Below are 15,041 nucleotides of genomic sequence, written 5' to 3'. Positions count from 1 at the left end.
GCGTAGCAAATCATCACAACTTTGTAAGGTTTGGCGGTTAGGCATTGGTTCAAAGTGTGGTGGAGGGGAGGTTGTCACACCTGCCCCTCCCAATGTGTGATAGGGTATTCTGTTAAAGGAATCCAGGGGCTCGTCATGCTTTTGTCCAATCCCCTTCCAGGATTTCGGGCCACCCCAGAGCACCTGGGAGCATTTTGGGGTGAGGTTGTGTCTGTGGTAGGACCAGTGCTCCCCCAGTCTGTTTACCTTTACTGACTTCTGTCGGTGTCCAATTATCAGTGCTGCCCTGCCAGAGGTGTAGGTGCAGCTAGTCAACCAATGCCTAAGCAAACCACTCACATTCTGTAATCAATAAAGTTGTGGCCAAAATTATGTCCAATAACCTTAAAATAATATTGGTGTCGACTGTGTCTTTCTTTGAGAGGTCGTGGGGGTCTTCACACGCAGCACTTCTGAATAAACACATTTAGGATTGCACTGCGAATATTGATTTTTTTTACCATTTTTAAGTGGAAAAGAGGATCCTCCTAGCAACTCTGCTTGTTAGTGTTTGTATTGTAGTAACACGTGGCCACTTCTCCTTGTGTGAAAGTGCAAAATTAAGAAGAGTGCCTGTTTGCGAAATCATGAACGTTTTCATCAGAAATTTAGTGCCCAGAGTTTTGACAGCATTGATCCTTTTGCTAACTGTGGAGTGTCAGATACTTAGAGGTTTCCTCCTAAGCCTTTGAACTTTCTTCCAACACTTTCAGGCTGCCTGGGGCGGAGGATTGCTAATGTCCAGGAAGCATCGTCATAAGCTGAGTGGCATAGAAAGGTATTGAATCATTCTCATTTACATGTTTATTTAGTTAGCAACTTCTCCATGGTACATATGCCGTTTTTGCAAATACCTAGGGAAGATAAACCCCTATCTTAAAAATATTATAGAATTTTTTTAAAAGAGCAATTGACAAGAATAAAAGGTCCAATGTGAGGGGGGAATATTCCATGTGTCCATGTAGAACAGAAGCAGTTTTATGCAAAATAGAATTTTCATGTCAGTGTAAGTTTCACATTTACATTACGTACCAGAATGAAACAAGAGAGACTTTGTTGCCTATCTTGCCAAATGCAAGGTGGTTCTTTTAACATGAGAGTCAGAAGTAATACAAAACGCAAGTGAGTGAGATGATTCAAGATTTTATTCAAAACAGCAAGCAATATATACATACCAAGCAAGCACTTCCATCTGCCACTTGGAAGCCCTCAAGAGGCAGCAAAGTGACTCCCCCAGGTAGCCTCAGTTTGTAGGGCCCTGTGGCCGATCAGTCTGTGCACGAGCTTCTCCAAAACTCTGCCCACAACCATCCGATTCACCTCATGAGAAGAGAAGACTCCCTAGAAAAGACCCTGATGTTGGGAAAGATTGAGGGCACAAAGAGAAGGGGATGGCAGAGATGGTTGGAAAGTGTTCTCAAAGCTAATAACATGAGTTTGACCAAACTGGGGGAGGCACTGGAAGACAGGAGTGCCTGGTGTGCTCTGGTCCATGAGGTCACGAAGAGTCGGACGCAACTAAATGACTAAACAACAACAAGCCTGTGTGGCTTGCCCGACTGGCTACATGCAGATCATTCATTACTGGCTATGTGCGGATTATTCATTAGCCACTCACTCCCACTTTCTCAAACCAATGTTCAACATCAAAGAAGGTACCTAGCACTATCACTTCCTCCCAACTGATTAGGACATTAAAGGCTGTTCTCATGCCATCAAATAACCTAACAAGAGATAAGAAGGGGAAGGAACAGAGGCAAGTAGGGCAACCATGTTAGATCACTAACTCCTCGATATACAATTTATCTTCCAGATAGATTGCCCATAAAATGTCTCATGAGTGAGATGCTTTGGGACAAAAATTAGCGAGACCTGCATCAGCTGTTAGCTTTGTGTCACTTCACAGTCACACTCTCTGTGAACTGCGCTCAGCTTGTGGCCTGCCTTCCACCCTGGTCAAGGCTGGAGCTGTCATCAGTAATTGGCAATAACTGGCCCCAGTGGTTCTGCTATTTATGATATTTTTGCATTAATCGACTGCATTGATCTATGTGTGTTGGGAAGGGCACACACTCTCTAACTAGAGTTGCCACAGGCAACACTTGCCAATTTTGGAAAGACCAAGAAGATGCTCACAAACAATATGTGCCAATAATGGTGAATCACAGAATTGTACAATTGGAAGGGACCCCGAGGGTCATCTAGTCCAAACTCTTGCAATGCAGGAATCTCAGCTAGATCATGCATGACTGATGGCCACCCAACCTCTGGTTAAAGACTTCCAAGGAAGGAAAGTCCATCACCTTTCATGTGAGTCTTTTCCACTGTCGAACAGCTCTTACTGTCAGAAAGTTCTTCCTGATGTTTAGTAGGAATCTCCTTTCTTGTACCTTGAATTCATTGGTTCAGGCCCTACCCTCTGGAGCAGGAGAAAACAATCTTGCTCCATCCTCCATGTGACATCCCTTTAGATGTTAGAAGATGGCTGCCATAGCCTCCTCTTTACCAGGCTAAACATACCCAATTCCCTCAAGTGTTCCTCATAATGCTTGGTTTCCAGACCCTTGATCATCTTGGTCAACGAAGCAGTCCCACTGTTGTACACTTTTAATGCCCTGGTCATTGCATGAGATTCATATCTTTAACAGGCTGGATCTACAGAACTGAAGGATCATAATGTCAGCTTTCTCACAGAAGCTGTTATATCTGAACAACATTCACTGCACCTTGTAGTTTATTTAGAGCAGGAATCGGCAGAGTCCAGACTTGTGGGAACGACTTAATCTTACTATATCCCTGAGACCCACCAATTTGTGTGATGTGCTTGCATAGTAGCTTAGTGGGGGCGGACATAAACTCAAATCTAAAGAAGGACACCGAGTATATCTTAACACATGCCCAAATCTCTCCCAAATTTTCTTCATTTCAACAGCCAGAAAAAGAGGTGAAGAGAGACACTGTTGGTGTTGTTAAACTACTGGAGGTCAGAAACCTTTGCTGATGTACTGCTAGTCTCTCAGGGGACCGGTCTACCAGCCATTCCTGATCCACCTTTTGCCCATTTCTGGTTTTCTAGAGAGGAGATTTTGCATATCACTTGCTAGCACATCTTGGTGATAATGTGGGGATTACGTATCTCAGGAAATTTCAAACACCAGCCTATGGTGTCTTTTAGAAGGGGGGGGGGGACAATTAGTGGGAAATATAGCTGAATATCCTGTTTGCCTAAACTTTTATAGAAATTCTCACGCTGCTGTTTCTACAAGGTGGCTCTTTCAGGAATGAAGTTACAGTATCAGCTAATCAGCATAGACCCGACAGTAATTAATTACCATTCATTACGCTATCAGCTTCTCAGTATTCTCTCTTTACCAGTAACATTAATCCTGAAAAGACAGCTTCCCTTAGTGCAATTCCAACCTTCGGCTGCAATGCTTGCCCCACAGAATAAGACTACTGGCAATTTTTGTCATCTCGTATTCCTAGTATAGACCATTCTCACCTTATTAGTCCTGGTGGTGCAGGGTCTTGACATCGGAGTGAGGGAAAATATGCCCCAAACTGCATATTGCAGATAGGAGATGTATTTGTAAGCCCAGGAGATATTTTGTCCCAACCATCTCAAAGAGTAAGTAAGTCCCACTGGGGCCCAGGCTCTGGGAAATGGCCCTGCTCTGGATCCAGCAAGGCTAAATCTCTTACTCCATTAATTCTAAGCACATTCTTTTCTTTTGTAGAGCCAACTCTGTCACATGGAATCCACACAAGATGATGGGGGTTTTATTACAATGTTCTGCCATTCTTCTTCGGGAAAAGGTTTGCTTGCATGTCAATTTCTTTTTAAATGGTACAGAGCAAACACAATTATGTTCTGTTTCTACCTTTACTGCTTGTCCCAAAGATTCCTGGGAGCTGAGGACTCTGTGAGAGATCTCCCAAAGAACTACAAATCCTTAGGATTTCCTGGAGGAAAAAGCCTGATTACTAAACCAATTTAAGTCTGTGGTTGTTATAGCTACAAGGCCAAAGACTTTCACTCTTCTCTTCTTTCTATTGGATTTATTCAGTGCTGTTTTTCTAGAAAAAGAGGTGCCAGAACTCACCATAATCACCTCCCTCATTCTCTTAGAATGGCAATGGCGCCCACCTGAGAGGTGCCGGAATGGAGTTCCACCGACTTTGGGCTGAAAAAAAAAGCCCTGGATTTATTTGTTTAAAGTATTTTTATTCCAACCCTTCAACAAGGTTTCCAGGTGGCATTGGCAGGCCACACCTGTAGTCTTGGTGGCACCTAGAGTGCCTTATGTTGATGTAGGTACAACTGGTTCCTATGGCTGCCAAATGGGATTTGGTGATTCCACTGTGCTTTCTTGCCTACTTAAAACTCCACTATAAAGGATAACCAAGGAACATCAAATAAGTAGAGTTGTCTAGTGTAACTGACTCCACAGTAGTCAATGTGCTTTTAAAGGGCTCCATACATTAACTGTGCCACATTTTACACCCACCATTCACCTCTTTTCTGCCATGTTGAAGATCTCCCGATGGCACAAGGACGTTGCTGCGCCACTGTAATATTTCACATTGGCGCAGTGCCGCATTTTGCTGGTGTGGAGGGCTTTAAGGGTGAGTTTATCCTGTCCGAATGATGTAACTCATGGATAGGAAGATCACTGTTAGTCGCTGCCATCGGTTTTTGTAGTTACATGCTTAATAGTCACAAAACTGGTCCGAGATCCAGGAGAACTAATAATACGCATGCAAAAAGGACTGCATGGGCAGCAGATGCTGCTTTCTGTTTTGCAGCCATGAGCAGGCCATGCAACGAGGGGAGTTGCTGAAGTGAGAAAGGACGAAGAAAATCTAGATGGGCGTGAAAAATCGAGCTTAGATTCCCTTGGGAAATGCTGCATATAAGTGGAATGCCATGCACATACATTCTGTGCATGCGACACACTATATTTTATCTACTGCCTGATTTCATACATTTGAAGAGGGTGTTTTCCCAACAGGGCATACTTCAAGGTTGCAACCAGATGTGTGCAGGATATCTGTTCCAACAAGACAAGCAATACGATATAACTTATGACACTGGGGATAAAGCAATACAGTGTGGTCGCCATGTGGACATATTCAAATTCTGGTTGATGTGGAAAGCCAAGGTAAGCAATAAAATGTCAGAAAAATGCATATCAGTTTTATGTGAGAAGATAGTTCAACTAAGTCCAAAATGCAACAGCTAGACAGATGACTGGGAGTAGCCGCCGAGACCATATAACACTGGTCCTGGAAGGCCTACATTGGCTCCCAGTACATTTCCGAGCACAATTCAAATTGTTGGTGCTGACCTTTAAAGCCCTAAATGGCCTCGGCCCTATATACCTGAAAGAGCGTCTCCACCCCCATCATTCAACCCGGGACACTGAGGTCCAGCTCCGAGGGCCTTCTGGTGGCTCCCTCACTGCGAGAAGTGAAGCTGCAGGGAACCAGGCAGAGGGCCTTCTCGGTAGTGGCGCCCGCCCTGTGGAACACCCTCCCATCAGATGTCAAGGAAATAAACAACTATCTGAAGACATCTGAAGGCAGCCCTGTTTAGGGAAGTTTTTAATGTTTGGTGTTTTATTGTATTTTTAATATTCTGTTGGGAGCCACCCAGAGTGGACGATGTATAAATAATAAAATTATTATTATTATTATTATTATTATTATTATTATTATTAGGGTTCATCACTGTAGCCTTAAGTTCCCAGAAACCCAAATCTGTTAGTCCTAAATGTTTATATCTTCACAGATGGGGGAGGAAGGGGTTTTTGGAAACTTTTAGCAAAACTACATTCCTTTCCACAAGATTGTTTTTGGATAGACTGATCCCCAGAACCCTAACTTCTCCCAATACAGATTTTGGCAATTGCTTAATAGAATGCTTACAAGAATTTAATTTTTATCTGGTCTTGTTTATTATTCATTTGTGTACAATTTTGTAACAGGAAAATAAAACAACAAAAGAATGCTTATAAGTAAAGGCATTTAAACTAATGGTTGTTTTTGTTCAAGTAAAACTAAATATATGTGTATATGCTTGTAAGTCTATTTTCAAAACCTGTATTTCTTTAAAAAAAGGAATATATTGAAAATTCGGGTCTGCTTGAAGGACATATTATTTATAGTTCATTTTTTAAAGATTTTTATTTCACACAGGCTAGAAAACATGGTGCAATTTGTAAAATTAAATAGTGGATTCAAAATTTAAAAATTATAGAGACCCTAAAGATGAAGATATACAACTTCAAAATTTCAAAAGAATATTCCACAGTTTAGCAACCTTCAGAATTTAAAAGAATAACATGGAAAATAAATATAGTTGAACACAAATATTTTATACTCAAAGCTAACCAGAGCAATTATGTGCAAGGAAGAGTACAGAACTGAAATTTAAAAATATCTTTCTTTTTTTCAAAACAGGGTACAGTGGGATTCGAAAGTCAGATCAACAAATGTCTTGAATTAGCAGAATACCTCTATAATAAAATTAAGAACAGAGAGGAGTTTGAGATGGTTTTCGAAGGAGAGGTAAGCAATGGGCCACAAAATACTTTCAATTAAAAATGGGCATTTGGGGAATAGAAAATGCACCATCCAGCCCAGAGTTAAGTATTTTAAAGCCAGTGTTATTTTCAGTGGGGGATATTTAACTACATGTTTGACTCACCAACTGAAGTCAATGGGGTGTAAAAGTGCTGAACTTTGGTTCGCTCGCGGCAGGCCCCAAGTTTTCGTGCACCCTTTGCCAACGAAAGCCTTGAAATGTAATTCCCCGCCCCAACCCCAGTTTCAGCTAACTGGGCAAATGGTCACTTGTTTTTCTTTGCTTGCTTGCTTGCTTGCTTGCTTGCTTTTAAAGGACAAAACTGTAGTATAAGTACTTAGCTGCAACTAGAACTGTACGATGCTTGCATGTAGACTCTATTGGGGTCTGTGGACACATTTGAAAACTGGAGAAACCATTGTAGACACACGCACACAGTGCCGGAGTTACGTATAAGCTAAACAAGCTATAGCTTAGGGCCCCACTCTCTTGGGGGCTCCAAAAAAAAAAATAAAGGAAAAAAACTGGATCTACATTTCCAAAATATAAGCTAAAAAACAAATAAAATAAAACCTACAAACGGCAACAGTGTTTTGTGTTGTGTAGGCTCCTATGGTGTAAGGAATGGGCCCCGCCTGCTAGCCTGCTCCCTAAAATATCACTGGTTTGCTCATTTCTATATATAGGGTGCCTACATTCTGCATGGACTGCTTGCATGGCAATGTGTAGCATGCAGCTAATGCGTTTGCATTATTAAGTTTGTTATGAATTTTAAAAAAATTAAGTTAGAGCTTAATAATTATTTCACTATTAATATACTACTTCTTAATTGTATTTCAGTTCAACAATTACTTTGATAAAATACATATTTTGTTATGTGCAAATGGTTTTAGATACCTGTTAGATCCATAAATTACCATATAGCATATATTCAACACAAAAAACAGTGACAATTTGTTGTTGACAAAGGACAGCTGGACATATAAAGGGCCCCAATTACCTTCAGTAGCTTAGGGCCTCATCAAACCTAAATCTGGCCCTGTACACACACACACATCCCACAACTTGCTCTGTTGTCAATAACAGAAGGCTAATTCCAGCAGGCAGAGAAGATATTGCAGATGCCATAGAAGGCAGGTACCATGTTGGTGACCCCTATGTACAAGCCAACAATCCAAAAACCATGGAACCAGTTCCATGAGCCCAAGAAGGATTTTATACTTCCTTTTGCCGAATAATAGGACACCATGCCACATGACAAAACGCTTTTTAAATTGGTGTTGGTGGCGAATCAGTTTGCAATATGGGTGGGGCTCGGCTGTAAACAACTGGAACGTGACAGAGAACGTATATTGGAAAATACAGGAGCTGCTACTAAATGAACATAGGGATGTGTGGAATTTCTGCATCGTTGCAATGCTCTAAACCTCAAGCAGTAGCTGACAGCATGGTGGTGGTGAAGCACTTACCTGACTACCTGGGAGGCGAGTCGCTGCTGCTTACAGGGAGCCGTGAGGTAGCGGGGTACAGCGCAAATGCACGAGGGGAGCCAATTGCTCCCAGTAAGCCAGTGATTCACCACCGGGAGGTCTGCCCCACTGCACTATCCACTACTGATCTGGAGTCACTTTTGGGTGGGCTTTATGCACCACCACAAACAGTTAACAAAGAAGTATTGCCCGTTCTAAGGACCATTGGAGAGTATTCCACAGAGGCAGGAATCCTGTGCTTCTTCCTGCATAGCCACCAAATAGGAAAGTTCAAAGTGTGAAAATCCACTGGGCTTTTGTAAGCACCTTCTGTGGATTTCCCTTCCCCTCTTTCGCCTCAAAAGATATTGTGATGTGCCACAAGTCGAACGAATGGCATTGGCAACCAAAGGCCACGCTTCCTTAGGAAGATAAGGCTCATAAACTGATTGGCAACCCTAAAGTAATCTGCTCTTAGCTGAGATTCCACGCTTCATTTTCTGTGCTGCAAAGGTTGCTACTTTTGTTAATTCTGCTACTGGTGCTTTCTGGTGGTTTCACTTCATAAACTTTGGCTGATTGGACACTTGAGTGTGCTCCAGTTCCTTATTTAACTTAAAAAAAACCTGATTCTCTGTCTTTTAACAGGAGAGAGTGCCTTTCTGTATATACTGAGGATTTTGCTGGCACAGGAGTGATGGGAGGGAAGGAATGTGTTCTCATCCACTTAGTCCTAAATGGGCTGTTTGTATTCCATATTCATTATGAACTAATGTAAAAAAAGATCTGGAGAGAGAGAGAGAGAGTCTTAACATGGTAGCTACATATAGAATTGCATCTATTGGCTGTTGCTATTTATTAACAAGCAAAATTTCCAGTTGTTGTTGAGAGGAGGTTCCTTTCACAGTGATGACTTACAACAGCTCCTGATCCAAGCTTCCCTATTCCTCGCTTGCATGCTCAGCCAAACTCCCAATCCTAAAATCCCTAAACTTTGGGGAGCAGGGGGTAACACTGGGGTACATCACCCAAAGTGTTTGGCGTGTGGTGAGATTTTTTTTTTTAAAAAAAAGAAATCTGAATTTTTGTGTTAGTATTTCATTTACCTACAATTTTGATGAGTTTGCTTTGTTTCATTTCTGTGTTTATAGCCTGAACACACAAATGTTTGCTTCTGGTACATTCCACCAAGTCTCAGAGGGATCCCGGACTCGGAGGAGAGGAGAGAAAAGCTACATAGGGTAATCGTATCTATTTTAATTACTCCTAAGCATTTCAGAGGGACGCGGGTGGCACTGTGGTCTAAACCACAGAGCCTAGGGCTTGCCGATCAGAAGGTCAGCAGTTCAAATCCCCGTGACGGCGTGAGCTCCCGTTGTTCGGTCCCTGCTCTTGCCAACCTAGCAGTTTGAAAGCATGTCAAAGTGCAAGTAGATAAATAGGTACCGCTCCAGCGGGAAGGTAAACGGCATTTCCTGGTTCGCCAGAAGCAGCTTAGTCATGCTAGCCACATGACCCGGAAGCTGTCTGCAGACAAACGCCGGCTCCCTCGGCCAGTAAAGCAAGATGATCACCACAACCCCAGAGTCGCCCGCGACTGGACCTAACCGTCAGGGGTCCCTTTACCTTTACCTTTAAGCATTTCAGGGCAAGTCCTCACAGTAAAACAAATACAAGAAAACCATGCAATAGTTGACCTCTGTGAAGATGGCTCAACCTTCTCTAAGCCAAGGCCAGAGGTCTAGCTCTCTGTGAGAATCCAGAGATAAGTTTCTGAGAAATCTTATAAGGAAGGAGATTTTTCACGTGGCTACTCCAGTAAAGAAACAAAGGACTAAACATTTCCCTTTTTCTATTTGAATCAAAAAGGTCGCACCCAAAATCAAGGCGCTGATGATGGAGTCAGGTACCACGATGGTTGGATATCAGCCACAGGGAGATAAAGCAAACTTCTTCCGAATGGTTGTCTCAAACCCTGCAGCTACCAAGTCTGACATTGACTTCCTCATTGAGGAGATAGAAAGACTGGGGCAAGATCTGTAATCCCCTCAAATGACCCGTTTTACTTCTCTAACAGCACTATTTTCCAGTACTGGCTTCTTCTGGCTTTGGTTTGTTTGGGTTTTTTTGTAACCACTTCTGTGGAACACATTTTAAGGTAATCCCTTTCTAAATGTTCCATTCTTCTGAGACACCCTCCTTAAAAAAGAAAAGAAAAACCATGACGAAAAAACTCCTGTATATTATGAAACATATATGTGTATTAGTAGGTTATTTTACCAAAAGGGGAAAATATATTATCTTAAAATGCATTGTCCGCCCTTATTTAAAAGCCTGGCAAATCTAGTTAGCAGGAAGCTAATAGTATTAAGGTAGACAATTAAGAACTCTGCACAACAGATGTGTACAGTAATATATATAATATATAAATAAATGAATATATATATATATTATAAATAAAGGGGTGGTGAGCCGAAGAGTAATTCACAGTATATTTTCCAGTGCAGAGGTGTTCTCAGTCAAGGACCGCTCCTATACAGCTCCATTTGAATTAATGATGCTTGACTAGAGCATTGCTTGGAAGATTATACCCCACCACCCTCATTGCTAGGGAGTTACCTCCCTTGGTTTGAATGGATAGCACTGGGCACCATCCGCCTCCCTAAATTTCTCCTGATTTTTTAATGGGCGCAGTCAAGCCAAAGGTGAGCATTTAATCCCCTCTGGAATCAATGGAACTTAAGAGGACTTAGCTTTGACTGGATCATGGCCAGGATGTGCAAATATTTAGGACTGGGGTGGGAGGAAGCTAATGTTTTAATCTAAAAGGTAAATCATGCAATAACTGGGCTAACGTCATATCCCAGACGAAATTAGGTATGTATGGGGGAAACGTTTTTAAAGATGTAGATTCTTAGGAAGTAATGTTTAACCTTATTTAAACTTTGTTGCTGGTGCTTCTCTGATGTATAAAAGAAACAGCAATGCTTTCTTAAAGAGAACCACCTACTAGATGTATATATGCCCCCATTAGTTGTCATATCAGGGGATAGTAGTAGCTGAGATGTTGTGATAGGCCATAATATTATTGTTGTATTTTTTAGAATTTGATTTGTGTAGATTGTATACATTACTGTTAGACCGCGGGAGGAGGGAGGAACTAAATGTAATAGTTTTCCAGCAAGATAACTGTTCAGTTCTCGGTATATGAACTGTTTGCTTTCTTTATATGCAAAGATTTACCATGCTAAAGAGCTGTCTTGTATTTTCTTCCATTTGTAATGTATCCTATTTATATAATTATCAAAGTTCTAAATAATGTTTATTGGTATTTTAGTGTATTTGTGAGCCAAAGAGAAGATTAAAAATTAGTCAAAACGTTTATATAATAGTGCCCTTAAAACAATAACTTAATAGATGATTTTACTGTCTATAAGGAATCCTAACACTGTATATAGACTTTAGCCTAATGAAATACTTTCATTTTAATAGAATTGTCGCCTTTACTAATTGTACTGTAGTCTGGCTGTACGTTCTGTGTTCTGGGTGCTTTTTTAGTGAATCATGAATGCTTACATTAGGCCGCTGCATACTCCTGGTAGTTTAGGGCCAAACTCTGTAATTTATTTAGATAAATTCTGTGGCAAGATACCCAAAGAGTGGTGATGATTCTGTGAACATGCTCTCAGATCTCATGAACCTCGGAAGGGTACCACATCATCATTTGGAGTTTATAAGAGAGAAGGAAAAGCTTGCCACAGGATATTTCACGTATGTATGGCTCTCTTGCCACAGTGATTTCCACATTGTTAAAGATATCAGATTTGCCTCAGATTTTATTTGCTAGGTAGTCAGTATTACAGATTCTCAGTCAACTGCCCTTCTAGGAGCTAACAAAGTTGCAGAACCGATAAAACTATCTGCCAACAGAGTAACTTGACTCAAGCAACATCTTCTGACTGAAGAGCCTTCCCAAATATGCTGCTATGACTATTAGCTTCAGTTTTAAGGCCTCGCTTTTCCAGCACATAATAAATGCTAAGGACTACAGCCCTGCACCAAGTTACCAACACGCGGGTCCCATGGAAAGGAGTGGAATGTATATACGTCAACTGAAGTTTTGCACAGGTAACTTTATGGCCTGGATTAAAACAAAGCAAGCAATTGCTTTGTTGGAAAACATTAGCAATATTTCGACGAATGTTTGTGGGCATATGTGTAGCTTTTACCTTTTTGGTTTCCAAGTGTGGAATGAACAGAATTTTAAAGTTGCTCCCCACCCCCATGCCCCCCTCTGCTTTGGGTGCCCTCTCTCTTGCTCTCTATCTCTGGTTGGTTCTTTCTTCTGCGATCAGCGCTCCTGGATCGAGATGTGTCTAGACTGCCCTAAATGTGTTAAATGTCCATATGGTATTTTTTAATAGCATTTGGATGGAACAACAGAGAAGCCGTTTGCAAAGAGTCTTAACATCTGCTGCCTCTAATTAATCTCCAAATATAGAAAGTTTCGCTCTGAAATGAAAAAGAGAGAGCCACATCTGTAATTTTTTAGGCACGGTGTGATAGGTCTCTCGTTCTGTTTCTAGTGAAGGAACTTCCTGCTCCCCTCTTTAATCTTTCCAAGACAGTGCAGTAAAGATAATGGGCTCTTCCTGTTCTATGACCCCCTTCTTGCATCTTGACTTTAACATCTAGGAGATGATCTATGTTTGTTATCTAATCCAGAGCCGTAGTGATCATAAAACCACTCTGCAGTCCTGTGCAGTAGACATCCTGCTATTTCTGCTTCAGAACCATCATTTTGTTTTACGCAGCTCCTAACACAGGACAGGTACCACTTCCTTATAGTCCTTAGATACAATCTACCTGCACAGTGTTCAGACTTGGAGTTATATTGATCTTCAGCTACAAACAAGGAAGCACAAGTCAATAAGCCTTGTTGTTAGTAGCGCCTAACTTCCTTTGACACTTGGGACTTTGTGTGCAAGTCTCAGTGGTGCAAAGGCTGAACACCTACCACAGGTAACCATCGGCAGTGACGCCCATACTAGCTTTTTCTTCTGGTTGAAATATGGGAGACTTTCTTCTTAGGCTTTTGATTTCTTTTCTAATTGCCAAGCAAAAGGTTGGCATGCCAATCAACTGACTGATGACATATTTTTTTGACTCTAGTCAAATGTTCCAACGTTGCCACCATGTAGATATTTGCTTACCTTTCAAAACTCCTTAGGCCATGCATGGTGCTTCGAAAGCTCTGAGGAACAGCTGATGGGCTGCAGTTGCAAAGCACTGTGCAAGGTGGAAAAATCCCTTTTGGCGCAGCTGCATCACCAATCTACCAGAAACCTGACATTATATATGGCATCCAGTATGAGCAGGTACGCGTGGCTTGTCCAAAAAGAGCCTCACAGACCAAATGTGGAAACCTGGTGGCCCTTAATAATAATAAATAATCTATTACTGGTACCCCACCCATGTGACTGGGTTGCCCCAACCATTTTGGGCTGCTTCCAACATATAAAAACCTAATAAAACATTTAAAAGCTTCACTATAGAGGGATGCTTTCAGATGTCTTCTAAAGGTTATATAGTTACTTGACATCTGATGGACGGTCATTCCACAAGATGCCACTGCCAAGAAGGCCCTTGTGTCAGATTTTTCCCATAGTTGCATTATAGTGCAATTTCCCTTGCCCCGCCACCCAAAGTCAGTGTGAAGACAGCTTGCCCACCTGTCCTGCAGCAGTTGGGAGGCAAGTCTAGCGGAACAGCAAAGCATCTCCAGACAGGAGCACAAAGAGTCCTCTGTGGCGAAGACCTAGAGGAACGCGAGTTGGACTAAGACCAGGGAGACTCAAGTACCAATCTTCACTCAACTATGATGCTCGTCAAAGGATGTTGACACACCCTCAGCAGTTTAACCTACCTCACAGGGTTGTTGTGAGGCAAAAATAAAAAAGGGAGGAGGGGGGTTGCATATGCTGCCCTATCCTCCTTGGGGGAAGGGTGAAATAAAAATGTAATAAAATAAATAAAATAAAATAAATTCATTTTTTAAAGCCAATAATGTCATTGTTTCACAGTAAAAGCTACTGTAAATGCTACTGAGGTGCGGATGAAGAGAGTCATTGTGCAGAAGACACTTGCCCCAAGGGAACAATAATAAGTGAACCGGCACAAGAAGTTTGAATATTGGCATTTTGCCATGGTAGTAGAGCTCAGGTTCCTCAGTGCAAAATCAGCAATAGGCTGTTACAGAGTTCCTAACTTAACAATTTGTGACCAGCTCTTCTCCCTAACTTAAGGAGATTCCATAATGGCATTTTCTGAGGCTTGTAATAAACTCTTCCTGCTTTTGGCTGCCACTGTGAAATAACTCTTCCAAGCTTCCAAGCTCCTTCATTTCTCAGAACCCTCCAGATTCTAATCATTCCCATCTTATGATTACATTTTTAGCCCCACAATAATTGCCATTTGAATAACATGTTATTATCAGGACATTTTTTTAGCCAGAACTCACTTCTGACCCCTCTCAGGTGGGTACCATTGCCATTATAAACAGAACAAGGGAGGCGTTCATAGTGAGCTCCGGCACCTCTTTTTCTAGAAAAATAACACTGGTTATAACGAATGTATGAGGAAGGTAAGAGTTACTCATTTGAGGATACGTTTGATGAGGTACTAGACATGTTCAAGATTATTTAGTGGATTATCTTTCTGCGTTCCTGTTGAGATCCTGTGAAGTAGGGACTGCAGCTTTACTGTGGTAATTGACATCCCAAACTAATTTCTGGGGCTTCTCCTGAGACTGCTATCATGAGTATTTATTAACTTGCTATAGCGGTACTCCCTCCTTCTCCCTACATATATGTTGCTGATTTAGATAGTTGTTTTTTTAGAAAGACTAACACAGAAAACCAATTAGAGGAGTCAACTCTATTTCCCCT

The 15,041-nt window shown here is 41.6% G+C and overlaps 1 protein-coding gene across 4 annotated transcripts in view; it reads left to right on the top strand.

Annotated features, from left to right (window-relative positions):
• The window catches only part of GAD1 (glutamate decarboxylase 1), a 61,975-nt gene extending 47,822 nt beyond the window's left edge, over nucleotides 1-14,153 (top strand). For all 4 annotated transcript variants that reach the window (XM_079978637.1, XM_079978638.1, XM_079978639.1 and 1 more), the window contains exons 12-17: nucleotides 753-817; nucleotides 3,777-3,855; nucleotides 5,052-5,201; nucleotides 6,502-6,609; nucleotides 9,246-9,335; nucleotides 9,964-14,153. In XM_079978637.1, coding sequence (XP_079834763.1) covers nucleotides 753-817; nucleotides 3,777-3,855; nucleotides 5,052-5,201; nucleotides 6,502-6,609; nucleotides 9,246-9,335; nucleotides 9,964-10,137 — 666 coding nt within the window. In that variant the 3' untranslated portion in view covers nucleotides 10,138-14,153. The remainder of the gene's footprint in view (nucleotides 1-752; nucleotides 818-3,776; nucleotides 3,856-5,051; nucleotides 5,202-6,501; nucleotides 6,610-9,245; nucleotides 9,336-9,963) is intronic.
• The last annotated feature ends 888 nt before the right edge of the window (nucleotides 14,154-15,041 follow it).

The sequence above is a fragment of the Podarcis cretensis genome, assembly GCF_951804945.1.
Source record: "Podarcis cretensis genome assembly, chromosome: 1".
In the NCBI taxonomy this organism is placed as follows: Eukaryota; Metazoa; Chordata; class Lepidosauria; order Squamata; family Lacertidae; genus Podarcis; species Podarcis cretensis.
This window is presented reverse-complemented; position numbering and strand designations above follow the sequence as displayed.